At 44.0% G+C, this 20,163-nt stretch overlaps 1 protein-coding gene across 1 annotated transcript in view; it reads left to right on the forward strand.

Moving 5' to 3' along the window:
- Positions 1-6,337: 6,337 nt before the first annotated feature.
- cdh2 (cadherin 2, type 1, N-cadherin (neuronal)) overlaps positions 6,338-20,163 on the forward strand; it is a 42,650-nt gene continuing 28,824 nt past the window's right edge. The window contains exons 1-2 of the mRNA XM_037275566.1: positions 6,338-6,614; positions 8,277-8,385. Of these exons, the coding sequence (XP_037131461.1) occupies positions 6,552-6,614; positions 8,277-8,385 (172 nt within the window). The 5' untranslated portion in view covers positions 6,338-6,551. The remainder of the gene's footprint in view (positions 6,615-8,276; positions 8,386-20,163) is intronic.

Here is a 20,163-nt window from a genome sequence, read left to right on the forward strand (position 1 = left end):
ACTCACAAGCATCAACCCAAAAATATGAAATGTTACATAACGTTTAGTTGGCCTGGGCTGACTTCAATAATTTAAATGAGGGTAACCTTTCATATGACTCAATTAGCAATTATTTTGCTTATTTAACAATGGATAATGTTGCATAATCACACCGTGTTTAATTGTCGCTGCTTTCCCTGTACTTTACGGCGGACATTTTTAATGTGTTTATCTGCTTGAGCAGACACAGATGCCTAAAGTGGACCTGTCAGCCTGCAAATAGTAACAATTTGTGTGTAATTGACGCCCATTCTACATGGATTTTTATCAACCCTCAAAATTATTGACAAATAAAACAAGATAAAATATTTGATTTCACATTTGGAAGAGGCCTGAATCCAATCTGAACATAACAATTTCATGGTCTTTTTTCTTTTCGTTCAAAGTGTGCTGGAAATTGCTCCAGATTTGTCTGCCTCCAGTGACTTTTTGACATTATAGTCATGTGGTGTGTGTGTGTGTGCGTGTGTGTGTGTGTGTGTGTGAGGGTTAGGGAATAAAATGCAATATGTCTCATGATCACCTCCCGAGCGAGCCAAATGAGCAACCTGCCACTAACATCTGCTGCATTGGCGCAAAATGCTCCTTTCATAAGTCATATATAGATTACACACTGCATGACAGCTCAGCCTCAAGTACATAAAATGAAACAAAAAAATGAGTCGAAGAATAAATGTCGGAATTAATATAATAAAAAGGTCATTGAATGAATGTGTTGTAATTTATTCCGTTATGTTCTTTAGAGACGTGATAGAAATCAAAGGAAGACAAGGAAAGTGGAATGTGAATCATTTGCTAACCTGCTGACTGCTAATCAACTGTGAATGTGACATTACGCACCACACCATCATCCTGCTCCTGCTGATTTATATATATGTATATATTAAAAAAAAATGAAAAAAGGAAATGAGATAGGATCCAACTACCAGTGAGTGTCGAATATCAAGACACAGCAATTACAAGAAATTGGAACATTCTTGTAATCGCATTTTAACATAATATGTGTCTAATCAGCAATTATGTCGGTCGCAATATCACTAAGTGCATTTAACTCGTTTATTTATTTATTTTTAATTCGATCAACCGTACCGCATTACCACCGGTTTTCTTTTCGATCTGATACCAGATCAAATTACACTGGTATCAGAAAATCTGGAGTCTTTCTGGTTTTTGTTATGTTTTGTAACTTTCCAAGGCACTCATGAGTGAGTTTGGGCTTTTTGTATTTAGGAAACCTAAATCAAGGAGTAGTAATACACGCAGTGATTCCAAGAGAGTTTTTCCAAACTAACTCACTGATTTCATTTATGATAGACGTCATGGTTTTAATCCCGTTAATGAGCGCGCCACGCATCTTCACAATCTAACAAACCTGGAGAGCAAACAAGCTTAAAACAGCCGCCATTATTCACACATTGTTAACGAGCTCCTGCGCCAAAACTGCTCTTAGGGTTGGAAATGATCCCTACCGGCAAGATTATTAACAAAAGCGCCAGTTTTGGATTAAAAACAAAAAAAAATGATTGTTGTTTTTTTTCCCTATTATTATTTTTTTTAGTTATCACTAACCACTAAACTGACAATTTATTGAAAGTCGGTGTAGTAAAAACAAAAGTGTAATCGTAAAAAAAGGTAAACATTCATGAATATAACGGCTAAACATGCTAAGATTTTTCACGCGTGAGTGCCGTTTACATTTTCAACGATAACCTTAGCAGTAAAGCTAGCGGTGGTGAGTCATCAATCAAAAACATACTGATTGGAATTAAGTCTCAAAAAGATTGAACCTTTCGGGGAAACAAAAGAAAAAACACAATGAAAAGTAAATGACGCTAGTAAATTAAGCCCACCACTTTGATGTGCCATTTTTAATCAAAATACGTACGTTTTCAATTCAAACAAAAATCAATGCCGCTTCCCTCTCTTATTGGGCTTGTCTGCAGTTCAACATGATTTTGCCCTAATCAGGCAATCAATCATCATTAGATCCGGGGGCGGCGTGTATCGCAGAAGCGTGCTTTGCTGGAGCTATAAAATCAAAGCATCAAATTGGTGCAGACGTGCACTAGAGGAGCACTATGAAGGTTGCCATAGATGACGCTAGAGCTTACGAAAGAACCTTGACATTTTTTTGGGCACTTGAGTTTTCATTGCAAAACAGCACTTGTCATATTCTGGACAAAAATACCGCATACGTAAATCGCTCCTACGTTTCTGTATGTTGTGAATGCCGTTGGGTTCCATTGTTCCAACAGCGGGTTGCTTTGGCACAGGAGCGGAATAATCAGAGTATTACTTTGGTCTTGAGAGACGCCTTATTGAATGCATAACAATGACTCTTGATTGGAATTGATAATGGCTCTGAAGAAGAGGCCGCTCTTTCCTTGGCTCTAATTTGTTCCGGAGCAACCTTTGACGTGGGATTGCCAATGACAAGGTAATTAGTGTCGAGTGCGGGAAAAAAAAAAAAACATGTTTATGATACAACTAATGGAATAAAGGGTACACTACCGTTCCAAAGTTTGGGGTCACTTAGAAAAGTCCTTATTTTTAAACGACAATTGGCTAATTTTCAACGAGGACAGCATTAAACTAATCAGGAACACAATCTATACATTGTTAATGTTCGAGATGACTGCAAACGAGTGGTTTCAAAGCAATAGCTATATAAAGGCCCAATTCCAGCAAGCATTCCTCCAGTGTTGAGCGTGTCTGCTAATTGTATCAGAAGGCTAATGGATGATTAGAAAACTCTTGAGCAATTATGCTATTTTCATGGAAAACTTAAAATTGTCTGGGTGACCCCAAACTTTTGATTGGTATCGTATGTAACACAGGACGTCAATCTGCAGCTAGCATGTGTTGCTAAGTAGCGGTCTTTAATTCATGCTACTTGTCCAACAGCCCAAAAGAGAGCACAAAACCGACCACAGGCAATTCGAGTCTTAGCTCACATGAAGTTACGTTTTTTTCTCCGATGTACAGCCATTTGGGAACGAGGAATACTACTTTATTTCCTTGCGCCGCGAGTTTTAAATTGTTCCACAATGGCGGATCTGCCGCATCCCTCTATGACGGAATGCTACCAGCACCTCACGTCCCTTTCTCATGAAATCAGCAAAAATAAAAAGAGGATGTGCGCATACTTTGTTAGGAGAAGTTCATCTATATTTGGCTTTTGCTTTGCTTGGCAACATGAGCGAGTGACCTGTGGGACATTCCTGCATCAACAAAAACTCCGCGTGAAGAAGCCAATGTGGAAAGTCTGCTGACCTTGTTGTGTTTTCTTCCAGCGTCATTAAGGCCATGTTCTCGCAGTGGAAGGCAGAAGAGGGAGGGGGCTCAAGCACGGGCCCCCCCACCCCCGGGACCCTCCGACACCCTCGCTTATGAGAGTCAAGCGCAGTGTCAGCACGGCGGCCGACATGAATCACACGGCTGCCTCCGTTATCTTGTCTCGGCGCAAGCACCGGAATATATAAGCCATCAACTCGACAACAACCTTGACGCCTCCCTTGACTGGATATTTTACACCAAATTGTTTTGATGAAACGTGGAACATGGCCCCATACGGCTCCGACCGCGCCGACACCAAATTGGATGGATGGACGGACGGCCGCTCGCCCCGCGGCCGAGACAGGCGCTGATGAAAGATAGCCTCCTTTGGCATTAATCAAAGAGATGTAGCGGTCTGATCCCACTCTCAATTAGATTAGATTACATAAATTGAAGAATTTGTTCAAAATGTGATATCAATTCTCAACAGGTCATTTGATTTGATCTCTTCTTCGCTGCCCGCTGCCTTGAATATGAATGGCTTTGACGCAAAACACCACCTTGTCATGTTAGGTAATTGCTTTAAATATGGACACTATGGCAACCGTGTCTTCTCGTAATAGGATGAGGGTGATGATCTGGTAGAAACTCGGTTGTTGCGTCACATTTGCATAAAGACGGCAAGGTTGTTTTTGAATTTATTCAAATGGACGCCAATGGCTGTTACGTTCTATGTAACGTTCGGGCAGCTCCACTCTGACTCTGAATCAAATCGGGGGTCCAGTTTTCCCGTGTGAAGTATGTTTGTTCTATCTGTGCTTCTCTATGAGTACTCCGACTTCCTCTAACATTCTAAAAATCTGCTTGTTGGGTTCATTGAAGACTACTAACTCAGTGGTAGCCAAGGTATGGCTCGCGGACCACATGCGGGCTCACTCAAGTCTTTAATCCGGCCCACAAATCCCCGTAAAATTAATGACTTTTGTAAATGTTTTTCAAAATATTAGTAGGCACCAGGGCTAACATTTTTATACCGAGACCTAATGCATTAATTCCAAGCTTCAGCCCAATCAACGATTCCTTTAAAGACAGTTTTAATTTACTTCTCCTACCGGGTTCATTTGCATCAAAGCGTGCCCCTAATTATTCGAAAACATGAACCATCAGGCGTGATAATCAATGAGATGAGTGCAAGACAACACAAATCACTTGTTAGCGGCAATGAGCACTCCTCTTCCTGTTCGTGGAGAATGAAAGTGGGCTGCAATAGAACTGACGCTTTGCTTACGATTACAATTCACCCCCAGGGGCGGATGGTTTGATTTGTAAGAAGGAGGAAGAAGAGGAGGAGGGGGAAGAAAAGGAGGAAGAGATCAGCATTGCACCCATCTCCTCCCTGCATGATACACCAAGAAAGGTGGAGAACAACACGGCGTAGGAGGTGAACCAAAAGTCAGCTCTTGTTGTCTCTTGGAAGGTGGTTAAAAACACTTTTTGTCATAAGCTATACATTCCTTTCCTTAGTAGTTAATTAGGTGTCAGCAGCACAACTGAGGTAGCTTAACCTTCATCAGCTGTGAGCTTATAATGTGAGGAGAATTATTCATTGCATATTTTAGCAGCGCGTGAAAAAAAAGAACGCCTAAGTGAATGAACAGAATGCAAAAACTGAAGTGGGGGGGGGGGGAAATCCACAGTAACCAAATGAGAGCCTATTAGGCAACATGAGAGAGACAGACATGAGCACAAAAAGCACCCACAGTTAATAATCCGTTAAGATCAAATGTTGCTGTGAGGAGCAATTAGCGTGCGGAGCCGTGATCAAAAATCACCTACATGATGATCAATAGTCTGGCCTACTCGTCTTCATGCAGGAGCAAACTGGGCGATAATCATTTTTGCTCCCACTGATTTGAAGCTAATTAGCAAAGAATGTCAATATGCAACTTACAAAATAACTGGAGTTCAATTAGCCACTACTCTTGTTAACTTTAAGCATCTTAAACCACCATCTTCAACTGGGCATTATTTAAATTAGCATTTTAAGAAAGGCACACAAATATATATATTTTTTTAAATATGAATTTTAACTTTATAAACTGCAATACAAATATAACGGTAAGGTATAACACAGATATAATGTTGAACCTTTTTAGTGACAAGCACAAAGCAGTGCTAACTTCTGAGCGTACGTCTTTCGGACACTTCCGATAACAGAACTAGAATGCAAACAGAAGACGCTCAATTCATCTTCTGAAAAACAGCCACACATCCAGATGAAAGAACACAAAATGTCTTCCATTGTCTGTTGTAAACTGTCTCACATTCCTCTTTTTTGTTGAAGTCGTCGGCCGGTAACGCCATGACGCACCACTATGATGTCACACTGTTTGAGTAGCTGACCTGTTGGCATCTTGACTGCACACCCCATTCATCCATCTATTCATCTATTATCAATTAAAAACTTAACAAAAAGTTATGGGGACACTACTTCTTGCCCAAGTCCAGCTGGAATCTTTTTTAAACAAAAATTCATGATCATTTGATTTTAATTTTTTTCTTTATTTATAATTTTTGGTATTAGACTTTATATTAAATGATCTTTTTAAAACTTGAAGCAATCATTGTTTACTTTAAATAGTTCTGAAACGACATTGACTAGCCCGCCCCCTATGGGTTAAGAGCGGAAGTGTCGGTACAACGGAATAATCTGATTGGACGTTCGGGTTTGCAAATACTTAGAATCTTAGATCCTAATCTCTTTGTTCATCAAAGATTTTTAAAACTTAGATCGTTTCTCACTCTTCCCCCCTCACTCGCAGCAGTTTCATGTTTAGGGAGCGCACTCTTATTCTCCGGCAAGCGGTGTTTGACCAGCAGGGAGAGACAGTGAGAACTGTTTTTTTTTTTTTTTTTTATAGTGGAGTGGACCAGTGGCTCGTCTTTTGTGTTGCTTTGGAGTGAAGGAAGCAAAAGAGAGAGGGAGCGAGCGAGAGAGGTTGAAAGAGGCGGAGGCGAAGAGGAGGAGAGTTGGAGCAGCCTCAGTACCAGCCAGTGCTTCTCCTCGGATACACTCCACGGAGGTGGCTGCTGCAGCCGAAGACGCCACACACCCTTTCTTCTTGCAAAAAAGAAAAAAGAAAAGAAAAACGGAATCGTGTTTCCCCCTCATTTTCATTTCGGACCAACGTGTGGGATTGCACTTGTGATTTTGAAGAGGAATTAAGCCAACCAAAATGTACCGACGACGGGAGGGCAGCGGCGGGCTGCTTCTGCAGGCACTCTTGGCTTTACTGCAGGTAATTTCCCCGAGCACCGAGCCGGGACACTCAAAGTCGCATTGCCCGTTCCAGACGCGATGTCGCTACTCTATCTCGCGTGTCAGCGACCATTTTTTTCCTCCTCTCTCTCTCTTTGAACTGAATGGAGAACGCTGTTTAACGGACACGGGGAGCGACCGTTCAGTTGCGCGTGCCGTTGGCGCTAGCTTACGGGTCGTCCCGTTTATTCAAACTCAGACAAAATCTTTCTTGATTTAAATTCAACAATGTTTGGCTTTTATTACACCCGCATAAATAGACTGAGGTTAACCGAGTTGGAAAGCGCTCAAGTTAAATATCTGCGTCCGTGCCTCAGGGACGATGGGCGAGTTGATTGCATCATTATAAAGAGCTACTCATCAGCCTTTTGTTGTTTTTGAATAGCTTACAACACTACAAACATGCATTTTTCAAACTCGCAGCGTACTACACACAAATACACACTCCAAATCATCCAACTGTGGTCCATGTTACCCCCACTACACGCAACAGGGCTTATGAGGCTTAAGGACAAAATGAGTGCACACACAACAGGGGGGACAATATTAAGCACAAAGCAGTAATACGAGTGTTTCAAGCTGGCATGGTTAGAAAACATTTGTGTCTCTTTTTAGAATCATTATTGCCGCTGGGGAAAGCAATCATTGGCTCGTGAGCTGGATGTGGCCCAGCTGATGCGTTTCAAACGGTCCAAAGTACAATTTCCATGCATTTCAGCCACAAGTAGACTCATGAAATGTATTTGCCCCCCCCCCCCCCCCCCCCCCCGGTTAGTAAAAATAGCCCACCTTTGTCCTATAGTATCCCAGCCCAGCTTCCCTTTCATGTTCAATTTAAATTCCTCTGATTAAGCAGCGGCACAAATACCCACAATGCGTTTTTTTTTTTTTCAAGTTGGGGGGGCTCTTGTTTTACATTCTTCTCAGAGTTCATGCAATGAGAAACGGGGTCAAATCCGGCAGACAAGAAACAGAATCAATGCTGAGGTTATGTTGTGGGAGTTGTAGACTACTCTAGAGAAATGCTTTACACCCCTTTATGATTCATTTCTTGCCAATTCTGGGAAGCGAATGGGCCAGTACTCCTTTAAATTTGAGTAGATAACTTCCTGATATGGTCAGTTTTATCTCAATGACTCACTTCAAGTGTAGGTGGAGGGGGCGGCATCCAAATTCCGGTAAATCCACAGTTGGTAATCACAATTTTTTTTGCTTTCTGGGTGTTCCGCCCGCTTGTATGGCAACAATAGCGGATTGTTGGCATGTACGTTGTACGGCCGTGTTCCTGCGCTTGCAAAGTACACAGCGTTGATCAGAAAGGCCGACACAGAGGCTTGGCAGTGACGCCCGCCTGTGCCTGGGCCCCTCCACTGGGACAAATGGAGCTTGTTCTTGCCCAGCCATGCTTTTTGGCTAATGCTTAACCCTTTTGGCCTCATTATCCTAATTGCAGTGCCTGCTATAAAAACAACAGATGCTTTTGTACAACTGAGGGAGGTGGTGATGCAGGCGGGGGGGGTGATTGAGACGGGGGGGGGGGGGGATTCGAAACGTGAGCGAGGTTTCGGTAGGGCACGGGGGTGCATTTTTGTGGATTGATTTATGACTCATTGTCACCCACCCCCTCCCCTCCCCACCGCAGATTACAGCAGAATGCGGGGTCATCCCACCATGCAGGCCTGGTTTCTCTGAAGATGTATACAAGGTTGCCTTGCCAGATATCATCGAGAAGGGACAGCCCCTTTTCACTGGTGAGTGTTGATTCACACACACACAAACGCACTCCCCTCCCCCTTGCTGTCTATGTATCGCTATGCTCCTATGTTGCAATGTCACAGTATTCCTGCGCAAAACAAGGCCAACATTTTGGAAAATCACCAACCGGGTCGCTACGAGCCGTGTTGTTGGCCTCATGAACCAGCTCACATGTGGTTCACATTTATATCGCCCCATTTGCTTACATGTTCCCCCTTTTTTTTTTTTTTTTCATGGTTAGCTGAGAGGCCTGTGTACAGAGTTCAGCTTGTTAGTCAAAAGTGAAAGCATACATTGTGGCTAACACTCCTCCGTAATTCGCATCTTTCACAGGGGCTCCCCCGGAGGGCAGATAATGAAAATCCATTGCGCGTATTTCAATAGCTATGCATGCGCCTTTAATCAAGCAATTGGCATTGCTAAACGTGAGGTGTGTAGCATTAGCACCTTAGCGCAAAGAAGTGAGTCATCTTGCTAAACTTAGATTGTCTTGAGGGGAAAAAGTTGTTGCAAGGTTTCAAGAGTAAACACATTATGAGAAATAATTTGTAATGATACGGGAATAAATGTTAGTTTTTTTTCCTTCCTATTACAGGACAGCATTTTATGAGAACAAATTGTGCTGTAATTTAAAAAGTGGTGATGTCACAAAAAGTAAAAAGACATGACTTTTTTTGTGTAGGCCCAACACTTCTTTGTTGCACAGTACAAAGCCGGTGGGTTCAATTAGATCACTTTTCACAGACTTTCACATCAGGATCCTCAAAAATGTTTCCGTCTTTTTCGGCAGTTGCCCATTGAACTCCCCCCAAAAAAAAGGCCTGACCGGCGCCGCTATTACTGGCCTAACAAGGATGCGGCTACTGTGAAGCCACACATTGCTCTTCCAGCCAGTAATAAAAGTGGAATATAACACCAGCGCGCCATTAGCGAGGTTACAGCCTCGAGGTCGTTTAGGCCAGAAAACATTCGAGCTTGTGTTGGATTTCACAGTATGTGCCCAAAAGTTGCACACCGCTGTTGGTGTGAGTCAGAGCGGGGGAGGGAGGGGCGAGGCAGAAATGACTCAAAAAGCGCTCGGACGGCCGACTGCTGCTTTCAATGAGTTTTACCTCGTGCACAAGTTTCCGTTTGATCCAACAGGTGATGGATTTCCCTCGGCCGGCTTGCGGATGAGCCGTGACCGGGGGTAATGGCGTTTTTTTATTTTTTTTTATTTGCCACCCCCCCCAGACCCCACCCCTAGTGCAGCGGAGATTTCCTTCGACAGAGAGGGGCACTCCTGTGTCATTGTAATGCGGCCGAGCAGCTCAGCAGCGCGAGATGATGTTAATGAAAGTGCACTCTCCGCTGGAAGACTCCCACCGTGTGCCGGGAGAGACAAAAAGCCCCCGCGGTGGCAAGAGTTTGCCCAAGTTTTTCAATTGCTGCTTTGGATATTGTTTACTTGGTCGATGCTTGGCATGTGACCTCGCATCTCTTTAGCTTGGTCAATTTTCACCTGAAAGGGCTTCACTGATGAATAAAAAGCATTAAGAGGCATTTCTCCCCCCATTTTCTTTCCTGATTGGTTTTGCTAGGCTGTTTTTGAAATGAGATGGCCCATGTTAAGTTACTTTGTCGCTTATATTGTCTTGTCTTAACAATTCCAGACTACAAAGCATAAGGTAAGCCGTTAAACGTCTTTGTCCCGTCTGATTGCAGTCTGGCAGATTAAAGGAATGAATACACAGCCAGAGAAGCGTAAAAAAGGTGGAAATGGCGCTACTTGACTTGTAAACAGCGCACATTGTATGCAGCAAATTGAAGACTTCCTGCCGATTTGATGTTGGCAAAGGCTGCCCGGCACAGTTGATTGTAAGATTTAATCGCGATCCTCGGGGGCGTCCTCTTGACTTTAACCGTCAGCTGGCAAAGTGAGGCAACATTGATTTTCAATAAAAATTCATTTTATTTTTTTTTTTGCAAAGTTAGTTGCCAGAGCGCTGCAAAGAAAGGCCAAAAAGGACCTTTTTTTTTTTTTTTTTGAGAACTGCGATCCAGTCAGGTAAACGGAGGCGGTGCTCATTGTTAGCCGATGCAAATCCTTGAAGCTTTTAAAGCGTGAAATGTTTGCTCTGGCCTGATAAGTGAACAGAGTAGAACCAAAAACCAAGTTATTTATTAAAAGCCTTCTACAGACAAAGATAGCTTATCTTGTCATGGCTTGATTAAGAAGGCGACGTGTTTAACAAAACGGCATTCAATTTCAGCTGGGTGGTGGCTGCGGGTGGTTTGCCCCTCCATGGAATTCTGGTGTCTTGCCCATGCGCATTGTACTGTTTTTATCCAGCTGGGGCCTTCAAACTGGAGAAAGTGTGTCAGTCGGAGCATTATTCAGCAGAGGTTTTCCGCCCTAAAAAGTGGGTTAATGAAAAGGCCACGAGCTTTAACTGCACTTAAAACACTTGGCTTCATATATTCTGCTTTCTCTCCTTACTCACGTTTTTGTGGTATATCTTTTTTGTTCATCACTGCAAAAGGACTTTCTCAGTAGAGGTGCTTCATGAAATAAATTGCCACCATTAGTGTCAGACATTGAGACGTGGCCGGTACATGGGCTAGCGTTGCAAATTTTCTGCTAATCTATCATTGAGTAAAATGGCTAGTCTTGGCATTGTTTACACAAGACCGAGGATTTAAATAAACTAAAACGTCACTCGGCAAAATCCTTTTGGAGTTGTTTCTGTTCAGTCCGACGGCCGCGTGTGCAGCTGTGACCACTTAGATGTTTTTAAAGGGGGCCCCCGTGTTTGGCGAGACACGACCCCGCTCGACCCCGTCCTGTAAACTGGGCCAAGTACCCTTCGAGCTACTCAAGCATTTTTCCTGCTCGCAGAGTGCACGGTCAGGTCTGGTTAAACGGACCGGCGAGCAAAAAAGGTCGGACGTGGGGCGGGCGTGGCTTGCAGATGCGTGTCAGACAGATATTTGTACGTCCACACCTGACCTCCATGCCTTAGGGTGTGACATTTCGGTGGCAGAAGAGCTGTAGGGAATGCAAACTCTACACAGGCGGATCCGCAACAAAATTCAAACCCAGAACCTCTCGGTTGTGAGTCAGATGAGCTAACCACTGGTTTCACCGTGCTACCCCCCAGTCGGCTTTACGGATGGAAAAGTAGTAAGATAAACAGATGTCTGAAAGTACAGACCTGCAAGACTAAACTTCAAACCGCAGCGAGGAACGATTCAGCCAGCTTTAAGAATTCTCTGGCCCGTCATGATCTTTTCGTATTGAATGAAAATAGGACATTTGCAACCATCCGCTTTTACTTTGGAAGACAATGACCATCAGTACTTCTTGTCTGATATTGCTCAGCTGTTTAGTTGTTTTGTAATCACTAAATATTACCAAATAAACAAAAATAATTGGTTAATAAACAGTAATCAGGGAAACACTTGAATGTAGATAAAATTGTATCCGATTATTATGATATGATTATTATTTTTTATTTTTTTACCAAGCCACCCCATGGCCATTCCTCTTCCCCCTGAAATGACATCTCACGTTGCCTTTTATTTAACGACGTGCTTTGCTCATAACGTCACTCTATCGCCTTCATACTCCTATTTTTCTTTCCGGAAGGAAATCGATACATGCAGTTCTTTGTTTACAGTGATCAATATGTATGTAATGAAGGCAGTGCTCCAATTCCCAGCTGAAGCATCACTGGCAGCTTTGAGTTGAATAGGTTTTATTCTTTGCATTGTATTCATGAATTTATTTTCATCTTTTCTCGTCATCTTTTGAGGAGCACCATGGCCTAGATAACCTACACAAATTGTAACGGTAGAATTGAATAGTGGCAGAATACATCTGTCGGGAAAAAAACATTAACGCAATTTGTTAATTTTCATGAAACGCTGCTGTTGCCATGGCAATACTAATAAAACAACACTGTTTTTGAGGGTATAAACATGCATAAAAACAAATCAGGCCTGGCCCAAAAAAAAAAAACCCAATATTTTAGAGATTTCATTGTGCGATTTTCAATCCTGCAGATTTTTAGCCACGTATTCTCTATTGCATGTTTCAGCTAGCACTGCGAAAATTGGGAGTAACAACCCAAAACCTACCAAAATAAAATTTGGAGCCATGTCCCAAGCCTAACAGGATTTTTTTTCTAGAATTTGGCAACATTTTATCCTTTTACATAGAGGTGATATTTTAACTAGAAAATGTACGTGATTGTCTTCAAACTTTGGGGTTTTTCAGTCATTGAAAGCTTTTGATGTGGTTGCATGGTGTTGACCCCAACATGCCAGGCAGGCAGGACCCCAACGTGGCCAGGGATGCGAGCTGATCGCTGCTCTCCTTTTTATTTTCCCTTAAACAAGCTCCATTGCATACCTAGGGCAAAAGTGTAAACGTGGAATAATAATAATCACAACGTTAGCATAAAGCTGGCACAATCATTTGTAGCTAATTGGTGGCTGCATCTCTGAGCCTGCTGGGTGGCATGGAGGGATAAGGCGTAATTTATTTATGTCTGACCTTTTCAGGCTGTAAGTTCTTAGCTAACTGGAGGCTGTCTGAAAATAATCCCTCGCCATGTGCGAGCACGCCATGCCTTAAGACCATTACGGGTAGCATGTAGAGGGCTAACGTGGCGCCAATAACTTCTCATCACCTCTGTTCATATCGCAGTTATCAGCTACAGGCCGTGCCCTCCATTACTGGCAACTAGCAGAGTCTGACATTGGCCGGTCGTCTCAGTCATGTGGGGGGGGGGGGGGGTTGTCCTTCACACATAATTAGCTTGTTCAATTCAAAGGCACAAACAGTGACACATTTGTAGCCAAGGGTTAGTAAAGGCTATTTGACCCATACAACCTCAATCAAAGGAAATCTTTACTGTTTGACTCAAATAAATATGCAGTCGATACAAAGCCGTTCACGGTAGATAGGTGAACTTTTGCCTCTTGTGCACGAGTGCTGTCGGGGCTGGTTTATAGCCTATTTGGTTTGAGATCACACCTGGGTCCAAACAGTCTGAAATGATGCGTTAATTTGTCCACGTTACAAAATGACTCCTGCATGAAAGGACTGAAGGAGTGTTTTGTTCTCTTGGTGTGTTGATTTAATGGGGGGGAAATGCAATGAAAGCAGATTAAATGCAAAGAGGTCATGTATAAATAACTATTGACCTGACTTTCTTGCACATATGCCTATGTATAACAGGGCTTGGTATTCTTTGCCAGTAAAATTTGCAAGCAAACAACTCTATATTGTCTCCAACACAACCTCCTTGGTCTGCAATGGCTTATTTCGCAATACTGACATTCAATTTCGACCACTCAATCTACCCCATTGTGCCTTTTGTTTCTCATTAAGTTAAACGGAATCAGAGCGCATAGGGACCTTGAAGGCCTTTTGGTTTTCCATCAGCAGGCACGTGAAGGAGCCACTCCCCATCCCCATTATGTTGTCCGTCTCATTAAATCTTTGGTGCAGTCGGCAGTATATTCAGGCTCAGTTGCGTTGCTGTTTTTTTTTCCTGGCTGCCGATCTCGCTGCTCTTCTTTACACTTGTCCGCTTTGGTTTGATTAAAATAAACTCTGGCGCAATCGCAGATTGATCGCGCAAATGTTATCATCTGATCTTTGGACCGTGGTCCTTTTGCAAGTGAACTCTGGTGTGGCTTAGACGATACTCGGCACCCCCATTCTCAAATGAAAGGCCTGTTGGCTGCACGTAGAAACTAAAAAGCACCCATGTTTACACCATACACTTAAAAACATCTCCCAAACGAGGAATCGGCTCGCCATCACGACTGACAAAAAGAAATTTGACGCTGGGGCACATTGATTGACCCAGATACAGTAACCATGTTCACAAAGAGGCGACGGCGTCCCGCGGGCCACGCCGACTATTGTGTTCCCGGCAGAGGCTTCAATTACGACGCACCAGCGCTCAGTTAGCCGCTGCACCTTTGATGACTCACTAGGTTGTATCTCATGACATTGTGCATGCATCATCCTTTCATCCTTTGCCTTCCTCTGAAACAGAGGAGCTCCCCACTGCTCCTGTCCGTCCCATGATGGATGTGATTTAATTGAGTCACGGAAGGATGGAACTCCTTTATTCTTTGTCGTCAGTTCACGTCTCCAAATGACCTTTGATGCCTCATTTCTTAAACCGAGTGGTGTGTGGAATTTGAGGCGAGTTGCGATCTATTCCTATTAGAGTCTTAATCGCAGGTAGATATGCGATTGAGAACACCATGTGCCTACCAAAAACTAGTCTGATGCAGCTCTGGATGTTCCACGTCTCGAGTGATCTACTGCGAGCAGAACCCGATGACACCCCCATGGCACGCCTGCTTGCCATCACAGTACACGGATATTATGATTGACCAAAAACAATTTCTAGTCTCAATTTGAGCGAACACCACGGCAATAAGCAACATATCGCTCGGCGGCCCGCGTTGTCTGAGTTTATACTATCGCTGCCTCTGTCGATATTTATTGAGGCATTAAAGAGCGTGCGGCGTGTCGCCACTTTATTTCCTGCAGCACTGCCGGCTCAGCAGGAATGAGGCTAGGGGGCGGATACTCTGTCAGAAGTGTACAATATAACCCCGCGGGGTGAACGTTTGAACATTTTCATACATTTTCTATACAAACAGCTTCACGTAAAATAACCGTGGGGGATTGGAACATTTCCACGAGGTTAATAAGTACAACGAAATCTATACGTCCTTCCTATATCGTGCTGTAAGTATATCGCTGTTGATTCATCAGATTAAAATAGAAGGGAGTAATTGTGTTTTTTGCTTGTCAAAATGTTTCCAAAAGGAGATTTCTCTTTCAAAGACCCGGCGGGTGCCAGCTCATCAAAAGGTGTGGCGTTGTATTTAACTTTGCGTGACCTGTCATTCATAAAAGTCATGCGGCAGAGAAAACATCCGTGCTGCGCTGCAACCAGCAGTCAAGAGCAGAACATGCTCGCAGAAAAATCACTGCTCCACCGAGGCAAAAAACTCATCTGGCAAAAAAAAACATTGATACGCTTTTGTAGTTTTACGTTTCACCGTGAAAGAAGGGGGTACGCTTCTATTTCCTCCTCGCATCTACTACAACTGTTTACAATTGTTGTAGTGTGAAATATCACCCCGCTTTGACGTTCTCCCAAGAAGAAACACCAGCGTGCCGTCACCTTTACGCCTGCTGACCACCGATCCTCTATCTTCTCCAGGCCCGATGTCAGCCTGCTCCCCTCACACACGACGAAGCCTTCTAAGCAGTGTGACCTTTGTCGAAGATAAGCTAAAGACTTTTGGAATAACGGCCGCAGCCTTTAATTGATGGCCGTTGCTAAACATATGAAGGCTGCGAGCCAAGGTTATTGACCTTTCACGCCTGTCCTGGGTGATAGAAGGAGGTAGAGAGAGACAGAAAATGAAATGGGTTATAATAGTAGAGCCCGTGCTTGGTTGGCAATTTATGCTAACCTTTTCTTGCGGTTTTACTTCAGGCTTATTGTGCATACGGTCTATTTGTAGATGTAGTCCAATTGGGGGTGGGGGGGATGATCGGACAGATAAGAATTTAGATAAAAAAGAAACATGAAAAGAATGTCATGTAGACAGCAGAAGAGCCAGCTTTGGCCGGAGAAGATTGAGCTGATGTTATTGCAGCCTTGTCCTCCCTTTGCGCTCCCCCCCCCGCCTGTAAAAAGCTGGCGGGGGGTTAGGAAGGCATGCATTTTTATATTGGATCAACATGCCATGATGTCTTTTTCTTCATCCAGTCCCACTCCTTGTGTTTATAATCATAAGCAGTCCCTTATGGGGCTTGACTGGCCACTTTTATCGACTCTGGAAAAGCATATCTTTGCTTGATGCATTGTTTGTGAATAGCACCACCGACCCCAGTGGAAATAAGCCACTGATAAAGAAAAAAGAAAATAGAAGTTGCTCTATAAATGTGTTTTGCCATTAGAGGGCGTCCCCACTGAGGTCAAACTTAAAAGCATAATTTTAACATTGTGCATTTGCTTTGTTCCGATAATGGACGCATGGATGGATGCTGTGCTCTGAATGTTGCCATAACCTCAATTAGTGAGCATGAACACACACATGCACGCACACACACACAGACACACACCCTTTATGCCGCTTCAGCCGTGTTAATTTACAGGGAGTAGTTGAAGTGTTTATTTCGGCTAATGCACGAGGAGAATGGGAGCTAGCTTGTGTGCGCGCATTTGTTCGCAGGACTCGTCAGCACGCCTGGTACTCGTCAAATTATACAGCACGTAAAAGAAAAAGTGGGAGGAATGCGTCTGGTGGTAACTGGGCCATAAGGAGTGTGGGGGAAAACTTGATGTTGCATTCAAGTGGAGACATCAAGTGGGTGGCAGCTGATGACGCTATAGGCATGCTCTTGCTAACACCAAATATGGTTGTCATCCAAAAGTAGACAATGAATCAACGAAAACTACTTCAGTGGCAGATGGGACTACTTATTTATTGGAAGATGAAAGCGGTCAAATGTTCCTAAATGTTAATGAGATAAGCTTTAATTGTTTGTTTAGAGAGGGCCCCAGGTGCACACAAACACGCATTGTCTTTTTAAATTGGATCTTATGGAAAAAAGAGCGGAAAAGCCAAGAATGCGCGGGCCAATGGAGATGTGAGGTCAAAAGGCACAAACAGGGCTTTGTTCTGCATTTGTCAGGGTCACTCCATGTTTGGAGATTGGAACGGGCAACAGCAGCACATATTATTTCATTTTGTAGCTGTTGAAAGATTTACAGATTCCCTTTCGGGAGCCGGAATCTGGATTCAAATGAATGTTTACACGTTGATCTTGAATATCCAGATTGAAATGACATGTCTTAGTCGTTTCACGTTGTGTTCTGCGTCATGTTCGTCACAGCAGACGTGACTCAGCCGCATTTTTGAGCCATGATAGCGTTGCCTCGAATAGCGCTAAATCATCAAGCAGATGATGCCGTCATGCTGCGGAGCTGTTGAACACATTACAGGGTGTGGATACGCCACCGAGGTCTCGGAAGAGTTTTCCGATGAAAACTTGGCCTCTCGCCTACTCTCTGATCCGGCCAATCGTATATCGGTCTGCCTGCAGTGCGCTCGGTGATCACATTCGCATCGATTTGTGTCCGTTTGAAATGGAGGAGGTCCCAGACGCTGCGCACATGCTAAAGAGAGAGCTCGGTTTGTGCTCTGCTATGTTTAACCACTTTTTGGGAACCGCACAGTTTAGAGGTTGATTCCATGGCGGTTGATCATGCCTTTTCCCAGACCACCAAAGTGTCTGAGCATGCGAACACGGGCAGCTGTGCGGATAAAGCTAGAGAGGAGGAGGGGGGGGGGGGGTGTTGGTTTTGGTTGGCACGTTCGCTGTCCGTCAGAGTGGGCTAAAAAAATGGACAGCTGGCCGGACAATTTTCAATTCGATGGGACTGGGGAGTAACATGCGAGGAAGCAGGGTTGCCACAGCTTCCTCTCGCTGGCTCGGAGTGAATGCTTGGCACATGAAGTACAAGCTATATGTATTCTAACTCTAGGAGGTCATACACATCAAATTTCCAAACATCTTTCCACATGTTTAAAACGTGAGCGACCTCACACATGACAATTGCCATGTGTGATTACTGCTCTTAACGGCGTGCGGTGTTGGCCATCACAGCACGCCACACACATAACGGCAGTATTTCTCCACCAGCAATTCTCCTCGTACAAACCAGATGTCCGTCATAGACCGACCTGTGAGAGGTAGTAGAAGAATAGAAGCTAACTGCTTCCTTTCTCTGCTAACCACAAACTACGTTGCGTTGTTAAAGGCAAGTTATACAGTACAAAATACTCGACACAGCCGGTTGCTCCCCTTTTTTGTTTGGCAACAGCGCAAGTTTCGGGTTGCTATCTAATTGGCTATTGTTTTGTTTCATGTCTTGGCCCCAGAATCCCAGGCTAGGTCCAACTCGACGTTGGACCGCACATTTTAGTTCCGATCGTCGGCCTTGAAAAAAAAGGCCTTTTCACCAACCTCAATCACAGGATAACCACTCGGGGTAATCTTTTAGAGACATCTGATAATCAAGCCTTAGCACCGACGTAACTAGTTGTAAGAGGTACTCAAAGCTCGTCTACGTCCATGCTGAAAGCGGTAATGGGCGGACGGGCGTAAGAGGAGTAAATTATGTGCGAAGGAGAAGCCTCCCTTAATGGGAGTCTGTCTCTGTTCACGGGAAATATGAAAGAGCCTTTGTTAGTGAAGGGCTTGCTGCTGACAGAAAATAACTAGCCCCCCCCCCCCCCAAACTTCCAAATTCATTGCCTCCTCTCCTGCTCATCCGTCACTCCACCACCCCCCTCCCGATAAGCCTAGTATGTGTTTTCTGTCAAAGTCGCTCATTTAAGATTCCACGCCGCGCCCGCTGTACGGAGGAGGACCCGGGAGACACTCGGCTGCATTGTTAGTATTCACCGTCTCCTCCAGACTTCCTGCCACTGGGTGGGCACTTGGGCCGAGACGTGTACAGTCGGTGATTCATGCTTTCACCTGTGATGTCCTTCACGTGTGTTTGAATTCCCGAGAACCAGTATTGTATACAAGACGGGGAATATTTAGTTTCACGCGGTTAATACGTGGCCGGCGAGCTGCACTGTTGCGAAGGTTGTATTTTTAGCTCCTGCGCCGACGTGTGCGATTGTGAATCTCCTTAGGCTATGCTAAATAAAGAATGGACCATCAGTGAGGGGAAATGACTGCTTGGCACCGCTCTGGTGGCGTGTCTTTCATCAGGTCGCACGTTGCTCTCCTCACACCTGCGGCTCATGACAGGATGTTGGCAGGTGTTAATTGCCATTGTAAAACAGGGCCATGATGCTCTGTGGTTTGGTGGCAGCCCCAGTCCTCCTGTGGCTTACACAATGGCTAAAAAAAATCATTCACTGTGGGCTGTATTCGCAAGAAAGAATCAACTCTGGTACTTTGATTGGTTTGGTCAAGTGCGAACAGAATTGTATAATACGCACATCACCATACAGTAGGCGTTGTTTTTATTTTGGCTGGATGCATCTTATGAAGAAGTTATTCATGAAGCTTCAAATGTGCTTTGTGAGTTAGTTGTATTTTTTTGACTCCTTTAAATGGCTCTGTTGGTTTAAATAAAATAATTTGAGAAGTGGTAAGACCTTTAGCCCAATGTTGAACAGAGTGCCCTCTAGTCTAGAGGAATGTAAAATTACAACTGGTTCATGAAGCAAATTTGAAGGTTCATTTTCCATCACTATGACGAACAGCATCCTTTTGATCCATCTCGGTTTGATTGTGATTCTTTTTTTTTTTTTTTAGCAGCAACGCACAGCAGCGTTTGTGTTACAGATGTTTTGGAGCCATTGGTCATAGTTTGCCTGCCTTGCCTCGGGAGCTCCACATAGTCCCGGCAGAGAATCTATTGGCGCCATATTGACTTCCTCTGGCTGTCTCCAATGGATTTGACATGGATAACGCGCTGGGGTTTTGAGGCGCGAAGGGGGGAGGGGGATGTAATAAAAGCGAGAGACCCGCAAATGAAAGGAAGCCAGAGAAATAAAGAAGACTGAAATGAAGAGGGCTCAAGTTGGGAAAAGCCAATAGGTTGTCAGGGGCAACTACCTCAGCCCTCCCCTCTCGAAGGCTCTGAAGAAAGATTGTAGATGAGTAGGACCGAGTAAGACTTATTTGGCTCAAACAATATACGATACATTTCTACGTA

Source organism: Syngnathus acus, chromosome 17 (assembly GCF_901709675.1).
Source record: "Syngnathus acus chromosome 17, fSynAcu1.2, whole genome shotgun sequence".
Classification (NCBI taxonomy): Eukaryota; Metazoa; Chordata; class Actinopteri; order Syngnathiformes; family Syngnathidae; genus Syngnathus; species Syngnathus acus.